This window comes from Fragaria vesca, linkage group LG7 (assembly GCF_000184155.1).
Source record: "Fragaria vesca subsp. vesca linkage group LG7, FraVesHawaii_1.0, whole genome shotgun sequence".
Taxonomy (NCBI): domain Eukaryota; kingdom Viridiplantae; phylum Streptophyta; class Magnoliopsida; order Rosales; family Rosaceae; genus Fragaria; species Fragaria vesca.
In genome coordinates this window covers 4,482,888-4,498,025 of record NC_020497.1, presented here as the reverse complement: position 1 = coordinate 4,498,025, position 15,138 = coordinate 4,482,888, and the positions used below count along the sequence as shown (strand labels likewise).

The 15,138-nt window shown below is 39.1% G+C and overlaps 4 protein-coding genes across 6 annotated transcripts in view; all 4 read left to right on the top strand.

The window, feature by feature from the left end:
* The first annotated feature begins 865 nt into the window (after nucleotides 1–865).
* On the top strand, nucleotides 866–2,287 carry LOC101306384 (putative disease resistance protein At1g50180-like). The gene is made up of 2 exons (XM_004308294.1): nucleotides 866–1,003; nucleotides 1,397–2,287. Exons 1-2 carry the CDS (start codon nucleotides 866–868, stop codon nucleotides 2,285–2,287), a joined length of 1,029 nt encoding a protein of 342 aa, XP_004308342.1.
* Nucleotides 2,288–3,792: 1,505 nt separating this feature from the next.
* On the top strand, nucleotides 3,793–6,665 carry LOC101310155 (putative disease resistance protein At1g50180-like). 3 transcript variants are annotated; one of them, XR_185168.1, is made up of 4 exons: nucleotides 3,793–4,430; nucleotides 4,559–4,596; nucleotides 4,689–4,770; nucleotides 5,631–6,665. XR_185168.1 is itself a non-coding variant. In XM_004306689.1 (2 exons), the coding sequence occupies exon 2, from the start codon at nucleotides 5,756–5,758 to the stop codon at nucleotides 6,182–6,184; it is 429 nt and encodes a 142-aa protein (XP_004306737.1). In that variant the 5' UTR covers nucleotides 4,679–4,770; nucleotides 5,631–5,755; the 3' UTR covers nucleotides 6,185–6,665. The 3 variants fall into 3 exon arrangements, 1 of the variants encoding a protein (XP_004306737.1); XR_185169.1 differs by having other exon boundaries at nucleotides 5,736–5,926; XM_004306689.1 differs by lacking the exons at nucleotides 3,793–4,430; nucleotides 4,559–4,596 and having other exon boundaries at nucleotides 4,679–4,770.
* Nucleotides 6,666–7,245: 580 nt separating this feature from the next.
* LOC101306093 (probable disease resistance protein RXW24L-like) lies at nucleotides 7,246–10,773 on the top strand. The gene is made up of 7 exons (XM_004308293.1): nucleotides 7,246–7,300; nucleotides 7,356–8,332; nucleotides 9,053–9,143; nucleotides 9,670–9,806; nucleotides 9,946–9,993; nucleotides 10,159–10,272; nucleotides 10,699–10,773. The coding sequence occupies exons 1-7, from the start codon at nucleotides 7,246–7,248 to the stop codon at nucleotides 10,771–10,773; spliced, it is 1,497 nt and encodes a 498-aa protein (XP_004308341.1).
* A 1,075-nt stretch (nucleotides 10,774–11,848) lies between these two features.
* LOC101305802 (probable disease resistance protein RF45-like) overlaps nucleotides 11,849–15,138 on the top strand; it is a 19,718-nt gene continuing 16,428 nt past the window's right edge. Inside the window, exons 1-6 of the mRNA XM_004308292.1 lie at nucleotides 11,849–12,517; nucleotides 12,612–12,867; nucleotides 13,149–13,352; nucleotides 13,440–13,800; nucleotides 14,074–14,151; nucleotides 14,212–14,845. Coding sequence (XP_004308340.1) covers nucleotides 11,849–12,517; nucleotides 12,612–12,867; nucleotides 13,149–13,352; nucleotides 13,440–13,800; nucleotides 14,074–14,151; nucleotides 14,212–14,845 — 2,202 coding nt within the window. The remainder of the gene's footprint in view (nucleotides 12,518–12,611; nucleotides 12,868–13,148; nucleotides 13,353–13,439; nucleotides 13,801–14,073; nucleotides 14,152–14,211; nucleotides 14,846–15,138) is intronic.

The following is a 15,138-nucleotide window of genomic DNA, read 5'->3' as shown; positions in this document are numbered from 1 at the left end:
TAAATTTCCCAATTCGAATGCTTCTTTCCTTTGATTTCATCTATTGCAATTCGGGAATCTGATTCTATTACAACATTTTCTACTTGCAGAGCAGAGTTGGCCTGGGTTTGATTTGGCATGCGTCGTTTATAGCAGTAACACCGAGACCTGCTTCTCCAGTTTTCTCAGTGTTTCAATTTGATGAAATCAGATTGGGGGAGGTACCCATTTGATCACGAACTTCTCCCTCCAATTTTATTTTGAACAAAAATTTGATTTCGCCGCTTTTGATTAATATTCAGGAATTCTGCTACCGCCCCAATACCACAATCCGCAAGTTTTTAGTTTCAACTTCTTTTCTATTACAAAAGAAGAACACAGAACAAACAACAACACAATACCCCAAAGGTTAGTTTCAACTTCTTTGATTCGCGTTGTTGAAGAGAGTTTGCTTTGTTATTTAATATTTAATTAAAAATTAAAACAAGTGTAGAAGTGGTGAGTTTGAGCTTCAAACATGATCATCTTCAAGTCTACTAAGGAGATTAGCTATGGTTGTTTTGTTAATTAGCCTAATTGATTCACGAAAGTCAAATGGAACCATATGATGCAACTTGAGAAGCAGCTTAGAATATAATTTTCATAACTTGTGTTTACACTCAATCTATTAGTTAAGGCCAATTGGTTCCCTGTTGCCTAATAATAAATCATTAAATCGATTAATTGAGCATAGACTTGTTGGGAATCTGCCAAGGAAAGTGAGTTGGTTAGAACTTTATATGCATTTCACTCACAGACACCAACAGGCTTCATCAATCTCCACTGGAATTTGTCAATCTAGAAAACAGATTGAAGAGAGAAAATTGGTGTAGCTGACTTCTCCACAATGGCTGAAGCTGTCGTTTCAATGGTGATCCACGAGCTCAGGCCGCTCGGAAGCATGATGATTGAGAAAGCTAAGTTCTTCAATGAAGTTGGCGATCAAGTTGAGCTTGCACAAAGTGAGCTACTCTTGATGCACAAAGTGAGCTACTCTTGATGCAAGGCTTCCTGAAAGATGCAGATGCACGACAAGAAAATGAGGAAGTGGTACGGTTATGGGTTAATATTAGAATTAAATTCAGTTTACCCCCCTAATCTTTGATGTCAAAATCAGTTCAGTCCTGCAACTTTTTTTAAAATCAGTTCGCCCCTTTAACTTTTTTTAAATTCAGTTTACATCTTTGATGTTTGATGTCAAAATCAGTTCAGTCCTGTAACTTTTTGTTAAAAATGGGCCCCCTTGTCAGTTTGGTGACGTCATATTTTAAGGGAAATTCAAAAATTGGACAAAACTGATGTGTTTACAAAAGTTGAAGGGGCGAACTGATTTAAAAAAAAGGTATAGGACTCAACTGATTTTGCCACCAAATATTAGGGAGGTAAACTGAAATTTTTTCTTAATATTATTAGAGAAGCTGCTTATGATTTGGAGGATGCCATTGAATCTTTTGTCTTGAAAGTAGCTTACAAGAAGAAAAGAAGTTTCAAAGTAGTTCTCAAAAGGTTTGCTTGTTTTGTTAGCAGAGGAGTGGATCACTACAAGATCGGATTGGAAATTGAGAGCATTACTAACAAGCTGTCCAAGCTGAGGTTGACTATGCAAAGCTATGACATAAAGCAGGAAAGGAGGAATGATGGTGCTACTTCTTCTACAAGGCAACGAGAACGCAGGCTAACCTATCCCCATGTCATTGAGGATGTTGTTGTTGGGTTAGGGGATGACGTAGAGATGTTAGCTACGCATTTGGTGGAAGACAAAGGCCCTCGAGTTGTTTATATTTGGGGCATGGGCGGCTCTGGAAAGACCACTCTTGCAAAACAAATTTTCAATTATAAGAAAGTCAAGTGTTATTTTGATTGTTTTGCTTGGGTGTGTATCTCTCAACAATGTGATGACACAACAGTTATGAAAGAAATTTTTATGAAACTTTGCAGCATGTCAGATGAGCAAAGACAAGGAATTGCAAATCTAAGTAATGAGGAAATAGCAGAGAGGCTGTGCAATTTCCAACGAGACAGAAAATGTTTGGTGGTGCTCGATGATATTTGGGCTCTTGATGCATGGAACTCTTTTAAAGGTGGAATTTCAATGAATGAGGAAACCGAGAGCCGCATATTACTGACCACTCGCAACAGAGAAGTAGCTTCACTTGCAAGAGGAAACAACTTCCTCTATGAATCTCGGGCACTAAGTGCAGATGAAGGCTGGAACTTGTTTCGCAAGATAGCAATCTCTGAAGTCAATGATCCAAGTATGCTCTCATAAACTCTTTTTCTTTACTATTTATATTTATCCTTCGAGTTGATCTAATAGAAAGTACAAACTACTACATTCCACATTTCCACTTGGCAATGCATTTTCTTCTTCTTAGCTTGTTCTCAACTGGAATGTTAATGTCTTCTAAGTGTTATACCATCACATTCATGCAATACATATGAATTGATTGTTGGATTAGAAAATCTCAGGACAGACCCATGGATCTAGCCTATCCTAATGCAATTTTCAAAACTTGCTGCTACTTGGGCTAATCCTATTAATTTTCTCTACAATTTGTTATTATATGTCATGAAACTACAAATTGTTTAAATGTATGACATAATAGACATTGTACAAGAATGCAAAATTGACTTTAGTTTTGTGTCGCTCGATTGTTCTTTGTTTGTCAGATTCTCAAATTTATTCAAAGAAGGAAGAACTGGGAAAGAGTATGCTTCAACATTGTGTAGGTTTGCCATTAGCTATTATCGTGCTCGCCGGACTATTAGCTAGAAAAGACACAATTGATGAGTGGAAAACTGTGCATAAGAATGTTGATGTATATATAAGGAGAGGCACAGACCTTGAACAAGAATACAAAGGTCAAAATATGAAGGTGCTTCATGGGTCTTGGCACTTAGTTATGACAACTTACCATATCGCTTGAAGTTATGCTTCTTATATTTGGGACATTTTCCTGAAGACTATGAGATACCGGTGAAGAGATTGACTCAGTTATGGATGGCAGAAGGTTTTATATCCACGACTTCAGAAATGATGGAAGATGTATCATATAATTGCTTTAGTGAGTTGGTGGAAAGGTGTTGGTTCAAGTCGGTGACGTTGGATCATCTGGGAAAATTAAAAGTTGTCATTTGCATGATCTTATGCGAGACTTGTGCTTGTTAAAGGCTAAAGAGGAGAATTTTGTCCATATTGTCAATCTTTCTGCAAACATGAGAATTAGGCAGGTAGCACCAATTGGTAAGGTTCGAAGACTGGCCATCTATTGGCGCAAACGAGATAATGTATCAACTCCGACAAGAGATGGCCATCTTAGGTCTTTGTTATACTTTTCTCCTAAATTTTTTATCCGGAGAGTACATAAAAAGGACTTACAACTAGTGTTCAAGAACTTCAAGTTGCTTAACGTTCTGAAGTTTGATAGCATGTGTGGACGGAGAGCTACCGAATGCAATTGGGGATCTAGTCGACTTGAGGTATTTAAGTGTGAAAGATAGTGAAATAAAACAGTTGCCATCATGTGTAGCTAACCTGATATGTATGCAGACTTTAGATTTACGTTCTAAAACAGTGATGACAGTCTCGAATGTGTTTAAGAATATGGAGCAGCTGAGACATTTATATCTGCCTATGCATCACAGAATCAGTGGGGAGAAGCTGTCATTGGCTACGCTTTGCGACTTGCAGACCTTAGTCAATGTTGACAGTGAAGAGTGTGATTTGAACGACGTTGCTGAATTATCCAATCTCACAAAACTATACATTAGGGCACCAGCAGGGTCGAAACACTTGGAAAAGCTGGATGAGATATTGAAATCTAGAAGCATCACATTCAATCACCTCCGATCTCTGACTCTGACGGTGGACCAAAGTGGAGGAGATATCGTATTGAGGTTCCCATTCATATATAAACTGCGACTGCTCGGACTCATCACACGGTTACCGGCAGAGCTCTCGTACTATCCAAACCTTGTGAAGATGAAACTGTTTGGTACTCATTTGGAGGAAGACCAGATTGAGTTATTAGAAAAGCTGCCAAAGTTGAGAGTGCTATACCTTGATTTCCGTGTTTTCGCCAGCCTGCCCTCAAACACACTGGTTTGCTCTGGTGGAGGCTTTCCCCGTCTTGAATTGCTTTCAGTCAGGTTCTTCAAAGAATTACAAGAATGGACCATGGAAGAAGGTGCCATGCCTTGTCTTTCCAGATTGATCATTGATAACTGTCAAGGATTGAGGGCACTTCCAGATGAGCTTCAACGTATTGCTACCCTCAAGGAATTAGTACTCAACTGCATGCCTATTGAATTCTGTAGCAGGCTTGACGAAGGAGGGGAGGAATTCTACAAAATCAAACATGTGCCTTCTGTTATAATCACCAAGAGAGAGTACACTCGGGAACTCTATGATGGTATGTCATATACCGCCATATCATTATTAATACTGTAGATCTTTGTATTGCTTTCTGATTGCTTTATTATTTCATCCTATTATTGTTGTATACACAGCATAATGAGAATTGCCTGGTTGATTTTTCAGAGGTACTAGGGCCAATCACAATAACGCGTACATTTTAGGTAACAACTGATCATCTTTGCTTTTAACGAGTTACTAATTGAAGTATATTCTATCATCTATATTTATTAATTTATTTCTTAATAAATATTAGGTCTGAGCAAGAAATGAGCCCAAAAGGAAATTATATATAGCTAATAGCTGTGCTGCTCCTCAGCAATTTACTGTGGATAATGGTATGTCCGTTTTTCTTTGATTCTGATCCTTTGAAGCAACTATAATTCATGTTCCACTTGCTTCATCATTACCATTCTTAATAGCTTATGGCATGGTTGTTGCAGTTGAAGCTATTGGAAATCGATCTTATACCTGCAGCATTTTTTTTCTTGAATAAAGGGCTGATACGCTGCCTTTAAGGCTTAATTAATTAAACTGCTAAATACAAGAAGGGACATTGAGTCTAAGCCTTGATTACAATAAGCACCTAGATCGAGTATGTCTCGAGATAATATCAACATCTGACAAGTATTCTAACAAGCACCAAAGAGTACTGCTCTATTAGAATAATGATTACTTAAATTATCTCAAGACATATTGTAGATGCTTATTGTAATCAGACGTTTAAGGTCAATGTCCTCCTTGTATTAAGCAGTTATTAATCGAGGCTTGAGAGCAGCCGCATCAACCCTCGTTTTATAAAAAAATTGCATTCAAATCAAGCTAGCTATATATTTTTCATTGTATTTTGCCAAAGATTTCTTTTTCTTTTTGGCAATATGTTTGCAAAATGTTTATATAAGAAAGATAAAAGAGCTTTTGGCATGTGTGTTTTGAGTGTACGATAAGGTTAGTTTCAGTTTTTATTACAAACTTCTTCAGACGATATTCTTTGCAAATTGCAACAATGTGTTTTATGCTTGTAGTTTGTAACAAGTTTATATGCTGTGTAAACTACTGTAACGTTAAGTTGTGTGATGCGAACGTGGAGATCAAGCAAGTTGGAACACGATAGCTTGTGATCAAGTCTATTCTTTTAGTATATGTAGTGTTGTGTAAGAGAATATACCTTAATTGGTTGACACTTCATGTCTTGCAGTTCATATATATGTAAATGGAAGAGACTTCAACAATCACTAGCTACTGCTATCAATTTAGAAAACAGAAGAAGAAAGAGAGCTGATTTATAGCTGTGTTTCTTCAGGCAAACTGACTTCTCCAACTATGGCTGAGGCTGTAGTTTCGATGGTGATCGAAGGGCTCAAACCCCTTGGAAGCTTCATGATTCAGCAAGCTAACTTCCTGACCAAACTTAATGATCAAGTTGAGCTTGCACAAAGCGAGCTACTCCTGATGTGGAGCTTCCCGAAAGATGCAGACGAACGACAAGAAGATGATGAAGTGGTGCGCTTTTGGGTTAATGTGGTTAGAGAAGCAAATTATGATTTGGAGGACGTCATTGAATCTTTTGTCTTGAATATGGTTCTCAAGAGGGGAGGAAGCATGAAGATTGTTTTCAAGAGATATGCTTGCATCTGGCATGAAGGAGTTCATCGTTACAAGATCGGATCAGAGATTGAGAGCATTACAACCAAGCTTTCCAAACTGAGGTTGACAATGCAAAGTTATGACATCAAGCAAAGCAAAGGTTGACAGTTCTTACTTCGCGAGGCAAAGAGAACGCAGGCAAACCTACCCACATGTCAGTGAAGATCATGATGTTGTTGGGTTAGGGGACGCCATAGAGATGTTGACTACACGTTTGGTCAAAAAGGGAGGCTGCCAAATTGTTTCCCTTTGGCGGGCTTCGGGAAGACCACTCTTGCAAAGAAGGTTTATAATGACGAGAAACTCAAGCACCATTTCGATTGCTTTGCTTGGGTCTGTTTATCTCAACGTTTTGAGGGTATAGCTGTTCTGAAAGAAATTTTCTTTAAACTTACCGGTGCGGCCGATTGGCAAAGAAAGCAAATTGCAGAGCTGAGAAGTGATGAAATAGCACAGTTGCTCTATGATTACCAACGAGAGAGGAAATGTTTGGTGGTGCTTGATGACATATGGACAATTGATGGGTGGAACTCTTTGAAAGGTGGATTTCCGGTGAATGAGGAAACTAATAGCCGAATCATTCTCACAACTCGCAACGAAGAATTAGCTTCAATTGCAAAGGAAAATGGTTTGTCCTACGAATCGCATGCACTGAGTGTGGATGATGCCTGGAGCTTGTTCAGGAAGATAGCATTCTCAGAAGCGGATGAGACTGGTAACTTTTTCTTTTTTCTCATATACATACTCTATCTATTATATATCTGGAGTTCTGTATTATCGATTCTAGTTTCATATACAGTCATACAACTAGCAACCTCTCATGTAGTCTCATATATATACTAGGTAATGTAGTGGTGAATCACGTATTGTAGAGAGGATAAAGTAGAAGAGAAATCCAAGCTGTGTCGTTCTTATCAAAATTTAATCTATAGTTGTCATAGGCTGTGTGGGAAATTCTGAATTGGTTTCATGCATACAATCTATTTTTTTTTTTTTTTTGTAGGAAAATGCATACGATTACCTTGAATTGGTAGAGTTAAGTCATAAAATACTAAAATATTAGTTACCACATGAATCCATGTACAAGTGGTAAATTGAATAGTGGTAAAGCAATTCCATAAAGTGGTAAAAATAGTTGATGTATGAGAAATGTTACGTACTATAAAATGGCCATACCCGTCAGAAGTATCCTTGATAGCAATATGTTCTCCAAAATTGAACGTATGTACGGAATTCATCTGATCTTGGTGCTTATTCTATTTACTTCATTTTGCAGAATCTCAAATCAAATTAAAGAAAGAAGAATTAGGAAAGAAGATGCTTCGCCATTGTGCAGGTTTACCACTAGCGATTGTTGTGCTTGCAGGACTGCTATCTAAGAAAGACACAGTCAATGAGTGGGAAACTGTAAGTGAGAATGTCAATGAGTATATAAGAAGAGGAAAAGATCTTGATCGAGAATACAAAGGTCAAAACGATAGAGGTGCATTATGGGTATTGGCATTGAGTTATGAAAACCTTTCATATCGCTTGAAGTTATGTTTTCTATATTTATGCCACTTTCCTGAAGACTATGAGATACCAGTGAAACGAATAACTCATTTCTGGATGGCAGAAGGTTTTATATCTTCGACATCATCAGAAATGTTGGAAGACATATCATATAGCTGCTTAAGTGAGTTGGTGGAAAGGTGCATGGTTCAGGTTGGAAAGATTGGTTTAACTAGGAAGATTAAAACATGTCGTCTCCATTATCTCATGCGAGACTTGTGCATGGTAAAGGCTGAAGAGGAGAACTTTTTCCAGGTTATCAATTTTTCAAAAGGGAACAGAACCAACGCAACACAAGTCAGTAGAGTTCGAAGACTAGCAATCTATGTGGACGACGAAGTTGATAAATTAGTTCCCACCAGAAGAGATGCTCACCTTAGGTCACTCTTATACATCGGCCCAGAATACATTCGAATCTGGAATAAAAAAGTTGTCCGGTCTGTATTTAATGACTTCAAGTGGCTTAGAGTTTTGAAGCTTGAAGACATGAGAGGGGTCGAAAAGTTACCTAGTACAATTGGAAATCTGGTTCACTTGCGGTTTTTAAGTTTAAAGAATAGTGGAGTACAACACTTGCCATCATCTGTAGCTAACTTGGTGGGTTTGCAAACTCTAGATTTACGTTGTGATAATTGTGGAATCATGAAAATCCCAAATGTGTTTCAGAAGGGAACAGTTGAGGCTTTTATATCTACCCTGGCTGTACACTTTATGAGGGAAGCTGTCGTTGGCTACTGATTGCAATTTGCAGACGTTAGTCAATGTTTATTGTGGGAATTTAATTCCCTTGTTGAATTATCCAATCTCAGTAAACTATACATCAGAGATAGTATTGGCGGGTTCAGAAACTGGGAAAAACTGGAGAAGATATTGAAGTCGAGACGTAGCCTCACATTCCACCATCTTCGTTCTCTGTCTCTTGAAATTCTCTATGGTAGTTCTGCATGGGATATACTATTAAGCTTTGAATTTATCTACAAGCTGCAACTGGAGGGGTCAATCGAGGAGTTACCAAGAGACCTCCTGTCCTTTCCAAACCTCATCAAGATAAAGTTGTCTCGTACTGAACTGAAGGAAGACCAGACAGAAATACTAGAGAAGCTGCCACACTTGAGAGTGCTTTACCTACATGATCGTGTTTTCATCTGCCTTCCTTCAGACACACTTGTTTGCACCATTGGAGGATTTCCCAATCTGGAATTTCTTTACCTTGAAGAGTTGCGAGAATTAAAAGAGTGAAGGGTGGAGGAAGGAGGCATGCCTCGTCTCCGCAGATTGTACATTACGCGGTGCCGATGGGCTTCAATATGTTACTGCTCTCAAGGACTTTCAGGTCGATGCCGATTGAGTTTTGCGAAAGACTTGAGGAAAACGGGGATGACTTCCACAAAATCAAACATGTGCCGTTTCTTACTATAACAGGAACTAGTACTCGTCGAGGCTGGTGATCGAGGAAGAGTGGAAGACGCAGATGTTCAAGTTATTCCGGGCACTTGGGACTTGAGGAACTATGGTATGTGATCGATTAATTGGCGTACAGTACGTTTGATTAAGTTGGCCTTGTATCATTTCCTTAATTCCTTCCTATTGATTTATCTAGCTACTACATGATCTGATGGCATGGTATGGTTTGTTGCAGGGGGAAGCTACGCAAGCTTTCAGAAATTGGCCACGGAACAACTAGGAACTGATTTTACTTTCAAAAAAAACTAGGAACTGATTTTTTTTCCCTCAGTTAATCATGTTCGGAGAGAGGCTAATTTCTTAGCTGATGCCCTTGCTAGGTTATTAGGTCATAGTGGTTTCGCAGGTTCCGCCCTCTGCTTTCCCATCCTTACTTTTAATCATGTTTCTGTGATATTGTACGAGTTACCAAAATTCCAAAAGTGACAATTGATGTCATTCATGCCAATAGCTAATGATCATCATTCGCATGGGAGATTAAGATGTGATGTATCAGTTTCTGAAAATTATTAAGAGCCTAATTTACATCCTCTCAAATCTATCTTCAATTTTGTGGAAGGATGGCTATGTTGTAGCTCTATATGCAAGAGATGGCCCCAGTCTTCATGTTGCAAGGCAAAGAGTTAAAGGTGGTGGTTGGTTCCTAGATACCATGTCAAATGTAACAAAAAGGGACCCTGCAGCTCAGTTCCTCATTGTAATCAGAAGCAAGGTTAGAATGCAAGAACTTAGTCCTTTTCTTTTGTATTTAATTTTGATATTTTTCAAATTATGCCTATAGTGATAAACTGATAACACATTTGTGTTGTGATTTGCTTCAGTGATATTGAAGTATTGGTTCCTTCCTGTAGGATACATTTGGATTGCGATCTTTTTCCGCTGGTGGAAAGTTATTGCAGGTAATAATTTTGCTCCGTGCATGGTTGAACTTACCCCACAAGCATTGTTTTTGATTTCTCCTTCCACGAAGTTTGGTGCGGTAATAATTGTGCATAAGTTGACCTGGAACTGTAAATGCCACTACATGTTTGGGATTAAAATCATGTGTTATTTTCATATTGCAGATAAATAGAAGAATGGGATTTGTATTCGCAAGTCACAGTTTTGATGTTTGGGAGAGTTGGATGTTGGAAGGTTCTCTGGATGAGTGTAGGCTGGTTAACTGTAGAAATCCACTGGTATGTATATTTACTTTGTGGCATATGCTTCCATGTTCTTTCACTAGAATATAATAACAGATGCATAGCAAGAGTAATAGTCTTCTCCTATCCCCAAAACTTTAGACTAGTCAACAACGATCAAAAGGAATCCCGAAATGTAAGCACTTTGTGCTTCATTTGATTATGTCTAGGAAGATAACAAACTGCTGAACAGATTTCAACACCATGCTGAAATTTGCATCTTAATCTGTAAATTGTGATGTCTTCTTTAAGGCAACTTTATAATTACCCTATTATGATTTGCTGCTTCTACTTGAGATTGAACAATATACTGTTATCAGTTGCTTTAGCTGATATAAAGCTCATGATCCTTGTGACTTCAATGAGATTCTAGTGTTTGCTGCCAACTCTTTTCCCTCACCTTTTGGATTTATAGACCTGTAGGCTGTATTGGATGTAAGCATTGAGATTCTGGCCACTGTAGGAGAAGATGATGGGGTAACACGCTGGCTTGACTAGACCGGAACATGAGAGTATGAGAAGCCTAACATTCTTATTGCGAACTATTTCTCGCCTAGGAGGTTTGTATCAATTTGGTCCGCTTGAAAGTTGTAAAATGTTCTCTCTTTTTTTTCTTTCTTTTCATATTCCCTTTCTATGGTTTTGTTGGTTTTTCTCATAAAATTTGTGTTAATAGTTGAGTTATGAGCCTCCAGGTGATTGTATTTGTGTAATCTAACATGGGATTTCCCTTGGCTCCTTCCATGGGAGGATGCTTATGTGACTTGATCGGAAAGGTACTTTCATTTGACTGTTGGTTCTATGACGGACTCAACACATTGCTTTCTGTCGATGGAAATGATTAGAATCCACATCAACACCTTCACTTTTATTTTGAAAATAAATGGTTGGCGAAGGTAGAGATCTTGTAATGTTACACGGTGGGGCAGTATTTTCATCTTCTCTTGCTAGATCATTAGTTTTGGTGATTTGTCGCCCTAAGCCGTGGATTGGGTTGTAGTTTAGGTGACCTTAATATGACTGTTGATGACGAACATATATATAGAACTGTTTGCTGTACTTAGCTCACAAATTAATGTTGCTCTGATTTTCACTCGTTTATCCCTGTGTTTTCAATTTCTCCCAAGGCTGTTAGGGTATTGATGAGTCACAGTAGATAATAATCACAGTTTGCGGCAACCTTTGCCGCCATGAAACCAGGAATATATACGAGGCTTCAAACAAAAATCCAAATGGAAGTATGGAACTGAACCAAACAGTACTAGACAAGATCAGTCTCTTAATTTCTATTTTGTTTTCTTTTTCTTCAAGTCGTTAACCTAAATTATATTAAAAACGAACACTTGACAGGATGACAAATCCACGGTTCTCTTAATGCAATTTGCATATTTATGGAGTGTAATGACATGAAGATTAGGTAAGATTGTTTTGAAAATTAGCAGGCCACTTGAATCAAACACGTCAGATTGTTCTAATCTTTTGATACCTCGTGATTACTATACGTCAAAGCTGGCCGGTTGATTGTTCTAAGCTGATACACTTGTTTTTCCTCCGGCAAGAAATTTGTCCAGCTATGGCTGAGGCTGTAGTTTCGATGGTGATCGAAGGGCTCAAGCCGCTAGGAAACTTCATGATTCAGCAAGCTAACTTCCTGACCGAAGTTAACCATCAAGTTGAGCTTGCACAAAGAGAGCTACTCCTGATGCGAAGCTTTCTGAAAGATGCAGATGCACGACAAGAAGATGATGAAGTGGTGCGCTCTTGGGTTAATGAGGTTAGAGAAGCTGCTTATGATTTGGAGGATGTTATTGAAGCTTTTGTCTTGAAAGTGGCTATCAGGAGGGGAGGCAGTATGATGATCGTTCTCAAAAGGTTTGCTTGCATCTGGAATGAAGGAGTTCATCGTTACAAGATCGGATCAGAAATTGAGAGCATCACAACCAAGCTTTCTAAACTGAGGTTGACTATGCAAAGTTATGACATCAAGCAAACGAAGGGGAGTGAAGGAGCCAATTCTTTTGCGAGCCAACAAGAACGCACACTAACCTATTCTCATGTTAGTGATGATCATGATGTTGTTGGGTTAGGAGACGACATAGAGAAGTTGGCCACACGTTTGGTAGAAGAGGGAGGTTGCCGAATTGTTTCCATTTGGGGTATGGGGGGCTTGGGGAAGACCACTCCTGCAAAGAAGGTTTATGGTCACAAGAAAGTCCAGTGCCATTTCGATTGCTTTGCTTGGGTGTGTGTATCTCAACAGTTTGATGTTATAGCTGCTCTGCGAGCAAAGAAAAGAAATTGAAAATCTAAATCTAAATTGTGATGAAATGGCACAGCGGCTCTGCGATTTCCAACGAGAGAAGAAGTGTCTGGTGGTGCTTGATGACATATGGACAGTTGAAGTGTGGGACTCTTTGAAGGGTGGATTTCCAGCGCATGATCAGGAAACTAATAGCCGAATCATTCTCACAACTCGAAACCAAGAATTGGCTTCAATTGCAAAGGAAAATGCCTACCAATCGCATGCACTGAGCGAGGATGATGCCTGGAACTTGTTTCGGAAGATAGCATTCTCCCAAATGGATGAGACAGGTAGCTTTTTCGAGCGTACCTGAAGTAAATACTAAAGTGATCAATTTCAACTCACATTTGTTTTGTGGAGCTTGTCTTAAGCTTTATTTATTTTTTATTTTCTTGCTCAAGCTCAGCTTGTCTTTAATATTTTTCTTATGCCCACGTTTGGTTCGGCTCGACTCAATTTATTAGACGAGCTCGAGTAAATTGGCTCGGCCGGTGTGATTCATTTAGCATTAAATATATCTAAAACTCATATGAATTAATGTGGTGCTTATTCTTTTTACTTCATTTTTCAGACTCTCAAATCAAATCAAAGAAAGAGCTAGGAGAGAAGATGCTTCGCCATTGTGCAGGTTTACCACTAGCGATTATTGTGCTTGCAGGACTGCTATCTAAGAAAGACACAGTCAATGCGTGGGAAACTGTGTGTGAGAATGTCAATGTGTATATAAGAAGAGGCACAGATCTTGATCGAGAATACAAAGGTCAAAAATATGGAGGTGCATTGTGCGTATTGGCATGCAGTTATGAAAACCTACCATATCGCTTAAAATTATGTTTCTTATATTTATGTCATTTCCCTGAAGACTATGAGATACCAGTGAAACTGTTGACTCATTTATGGATGGCAGAAGGGTTTATATCTGAGACATCATCGGAAATATTGGAAGATGTATCATATAGCTGTTTAAGTGAGTTGGTGCAAAGGTGCATTGTTCAAGTTGGACAGATTGGTTCAACTGGGAAGATTAAATCATGTCACCTCCATGATCTCATGAGAGACTTGTGCATGTTAAAGGCCAAGGAAGAGAACTTTTCCCATGTTGTCAATTTTTCTACTGGGACGAGAACCAACGCAACACAAGTCGGTAGAGTTCGAAGACTGGCAATCTATGTGGACAGATACTATGATAATTTAGTTCCCACTACCAGAGACGGTCACCTCAGGTCACTCTTATACTTCGCCCCACCATACTATATTCAAATCAGGAAAAAAAATACTCATCCGGTCAATATTCAATGACTTCAAGTTGCTTAGAATTTTGAAGTTGGAAGAGATGAAAGAACTCGAAAAGTTACCAAGCACAATTGGAAATTTGGTCCACTTGCGGTTTTTTAGTCTAAAAGATAGTGCAGTAGAAAACTTGCCATCATCTGTAGCTAATTTGGTGTGTTTGCAGACTCTAGATTTACGTTGTTATCATATGAAAATATCTGCAGATGTGTTCAGGAAGATGGAACAATTGAGGCATTTATATCTACCCCCGTGGCACACAGTAGACGGGAAGCTGTCATTGGGCAATTTGCAGACTTTGGTGAATGTTAAATGTGAAATGCTCTTGTTGGATCCAATGTTAGGAAACTAAACATCCAAGGTTTGTCAAAATATCTGGAACAGCTGGAGGAAATCTTGAAATCCAGAAGTGGTCCAACATTCCACCATCTTCGTTCTCTATCTCTGGACATGGATGGTCATAACTGTGATATACTATCAAGGTTTCGACTTATATGCAAGCTGCAAGTGAGGGGTGGAATCGTGAAGTTACCAGAAGAGCTCTTGTCCTTTCCAAACCTCATCAAGATAAAGTTGGCTAGCACTAAACTGAAGGAAGAAGACCAGACAGAAATACTAGAGAAGCTGCCACACTTGAGAGTGCTTTACCTACAAGGTCATGTTTTCTCGAGCCTTCCTTCAGACACACTTGTTTGCACGAACGGAGGATTTCCCAATCTGGAATTTCTTTACCTTGAAGGGTTGCCAGAATTGAAAGAGTGGAGGTTGGAGAAAGGAGCCATGCCTCGTCTCCGCAGACTGTGCATTGATCACTGCACAGAATTGAAGGCAGTTCCGGATGGGCTTCAGTATATTAAGACCCTCAAGGAGTTGACTGTCACGTGGATGCCAAGTGAATTCTGTAGTACGCTCGGAAAAGAAGGGGAGGATTTCGAAGGGGACGTCTGCTGTGTACGCAGTGCTTCGAGTACTGCGGCTGTCTGCTGACATGGCCAAGCGGTGAAATTACAAATTTTTACTTTGGATAAGAGGCACGCGCGCTTGGCGCGTCTCGCGTGGACAAGAGAGCAGGTTTCGTTTAAGTTTTATGTTTTAATCGTCAAGGTAGTGAGAACTGTGAGAAACTGGTGTTTCGGTCTGGGTATATCTCCACCATCTCTCTCATCGATCTTCGTTTTCTGGGGTTGAATCCAACGGTGGATCCTGAAAATCCACAACTACACCTCCGTCGTCATCCCAGCAGAAGACCGTCGTTCCTCCCAGCTAAACCT

What these genes read in the sequence shown, in the direction of transcription:
- LOC101306384 (XM_004308294.1), top strand. Translation starts at nt 866, where the DNA reads ATGGCTGAAGCTGTCGTTTCAATGGTGATCCACGAGCTCAGGCCGCTC. An exon ending in AGCTACTCTTGATGCACAAA is followed by an intron (nt 1,004 to 1,396) that starts GTGAGCTACTCT and finishes ACCAAATATTAG; the next exon opens with GGAGGTAAACTGAAATTTTT.
- LOC101306093 (XM_004308293.1), top strand. Translation starts at nt 7,246, where the DNA reads ATGGCCATACCCGTCAGAAGTATCCTTGATAGCAATATGTTCTCCAAA. An exon ending in TATGTTCTCCAAAATTGAAC is followed by an intron (nt 7,301 to 7,355) that starts GTATGTACGGAA and finishes TTCATTTTGCAG; the next exon opens with AATCTCAAATCAAATTAAAG. An exon ending in TTGGGACTTGAGGAACTATG is followed by an intron (nt 9,144 to 9,669) that starts GTATGTGATCGA and finishes GCTATGTTGTAG; the next exon opens with CTCTATATGCAAGAGATGGC.
- LOC101310155 (XM_004306689.1), top strand. Translation starts at nt 5,756, where the DNA reads ATGGCTGAGGCTGTAGTTTCGATGGTGATCGAAGGGCTCAAACCCCTT.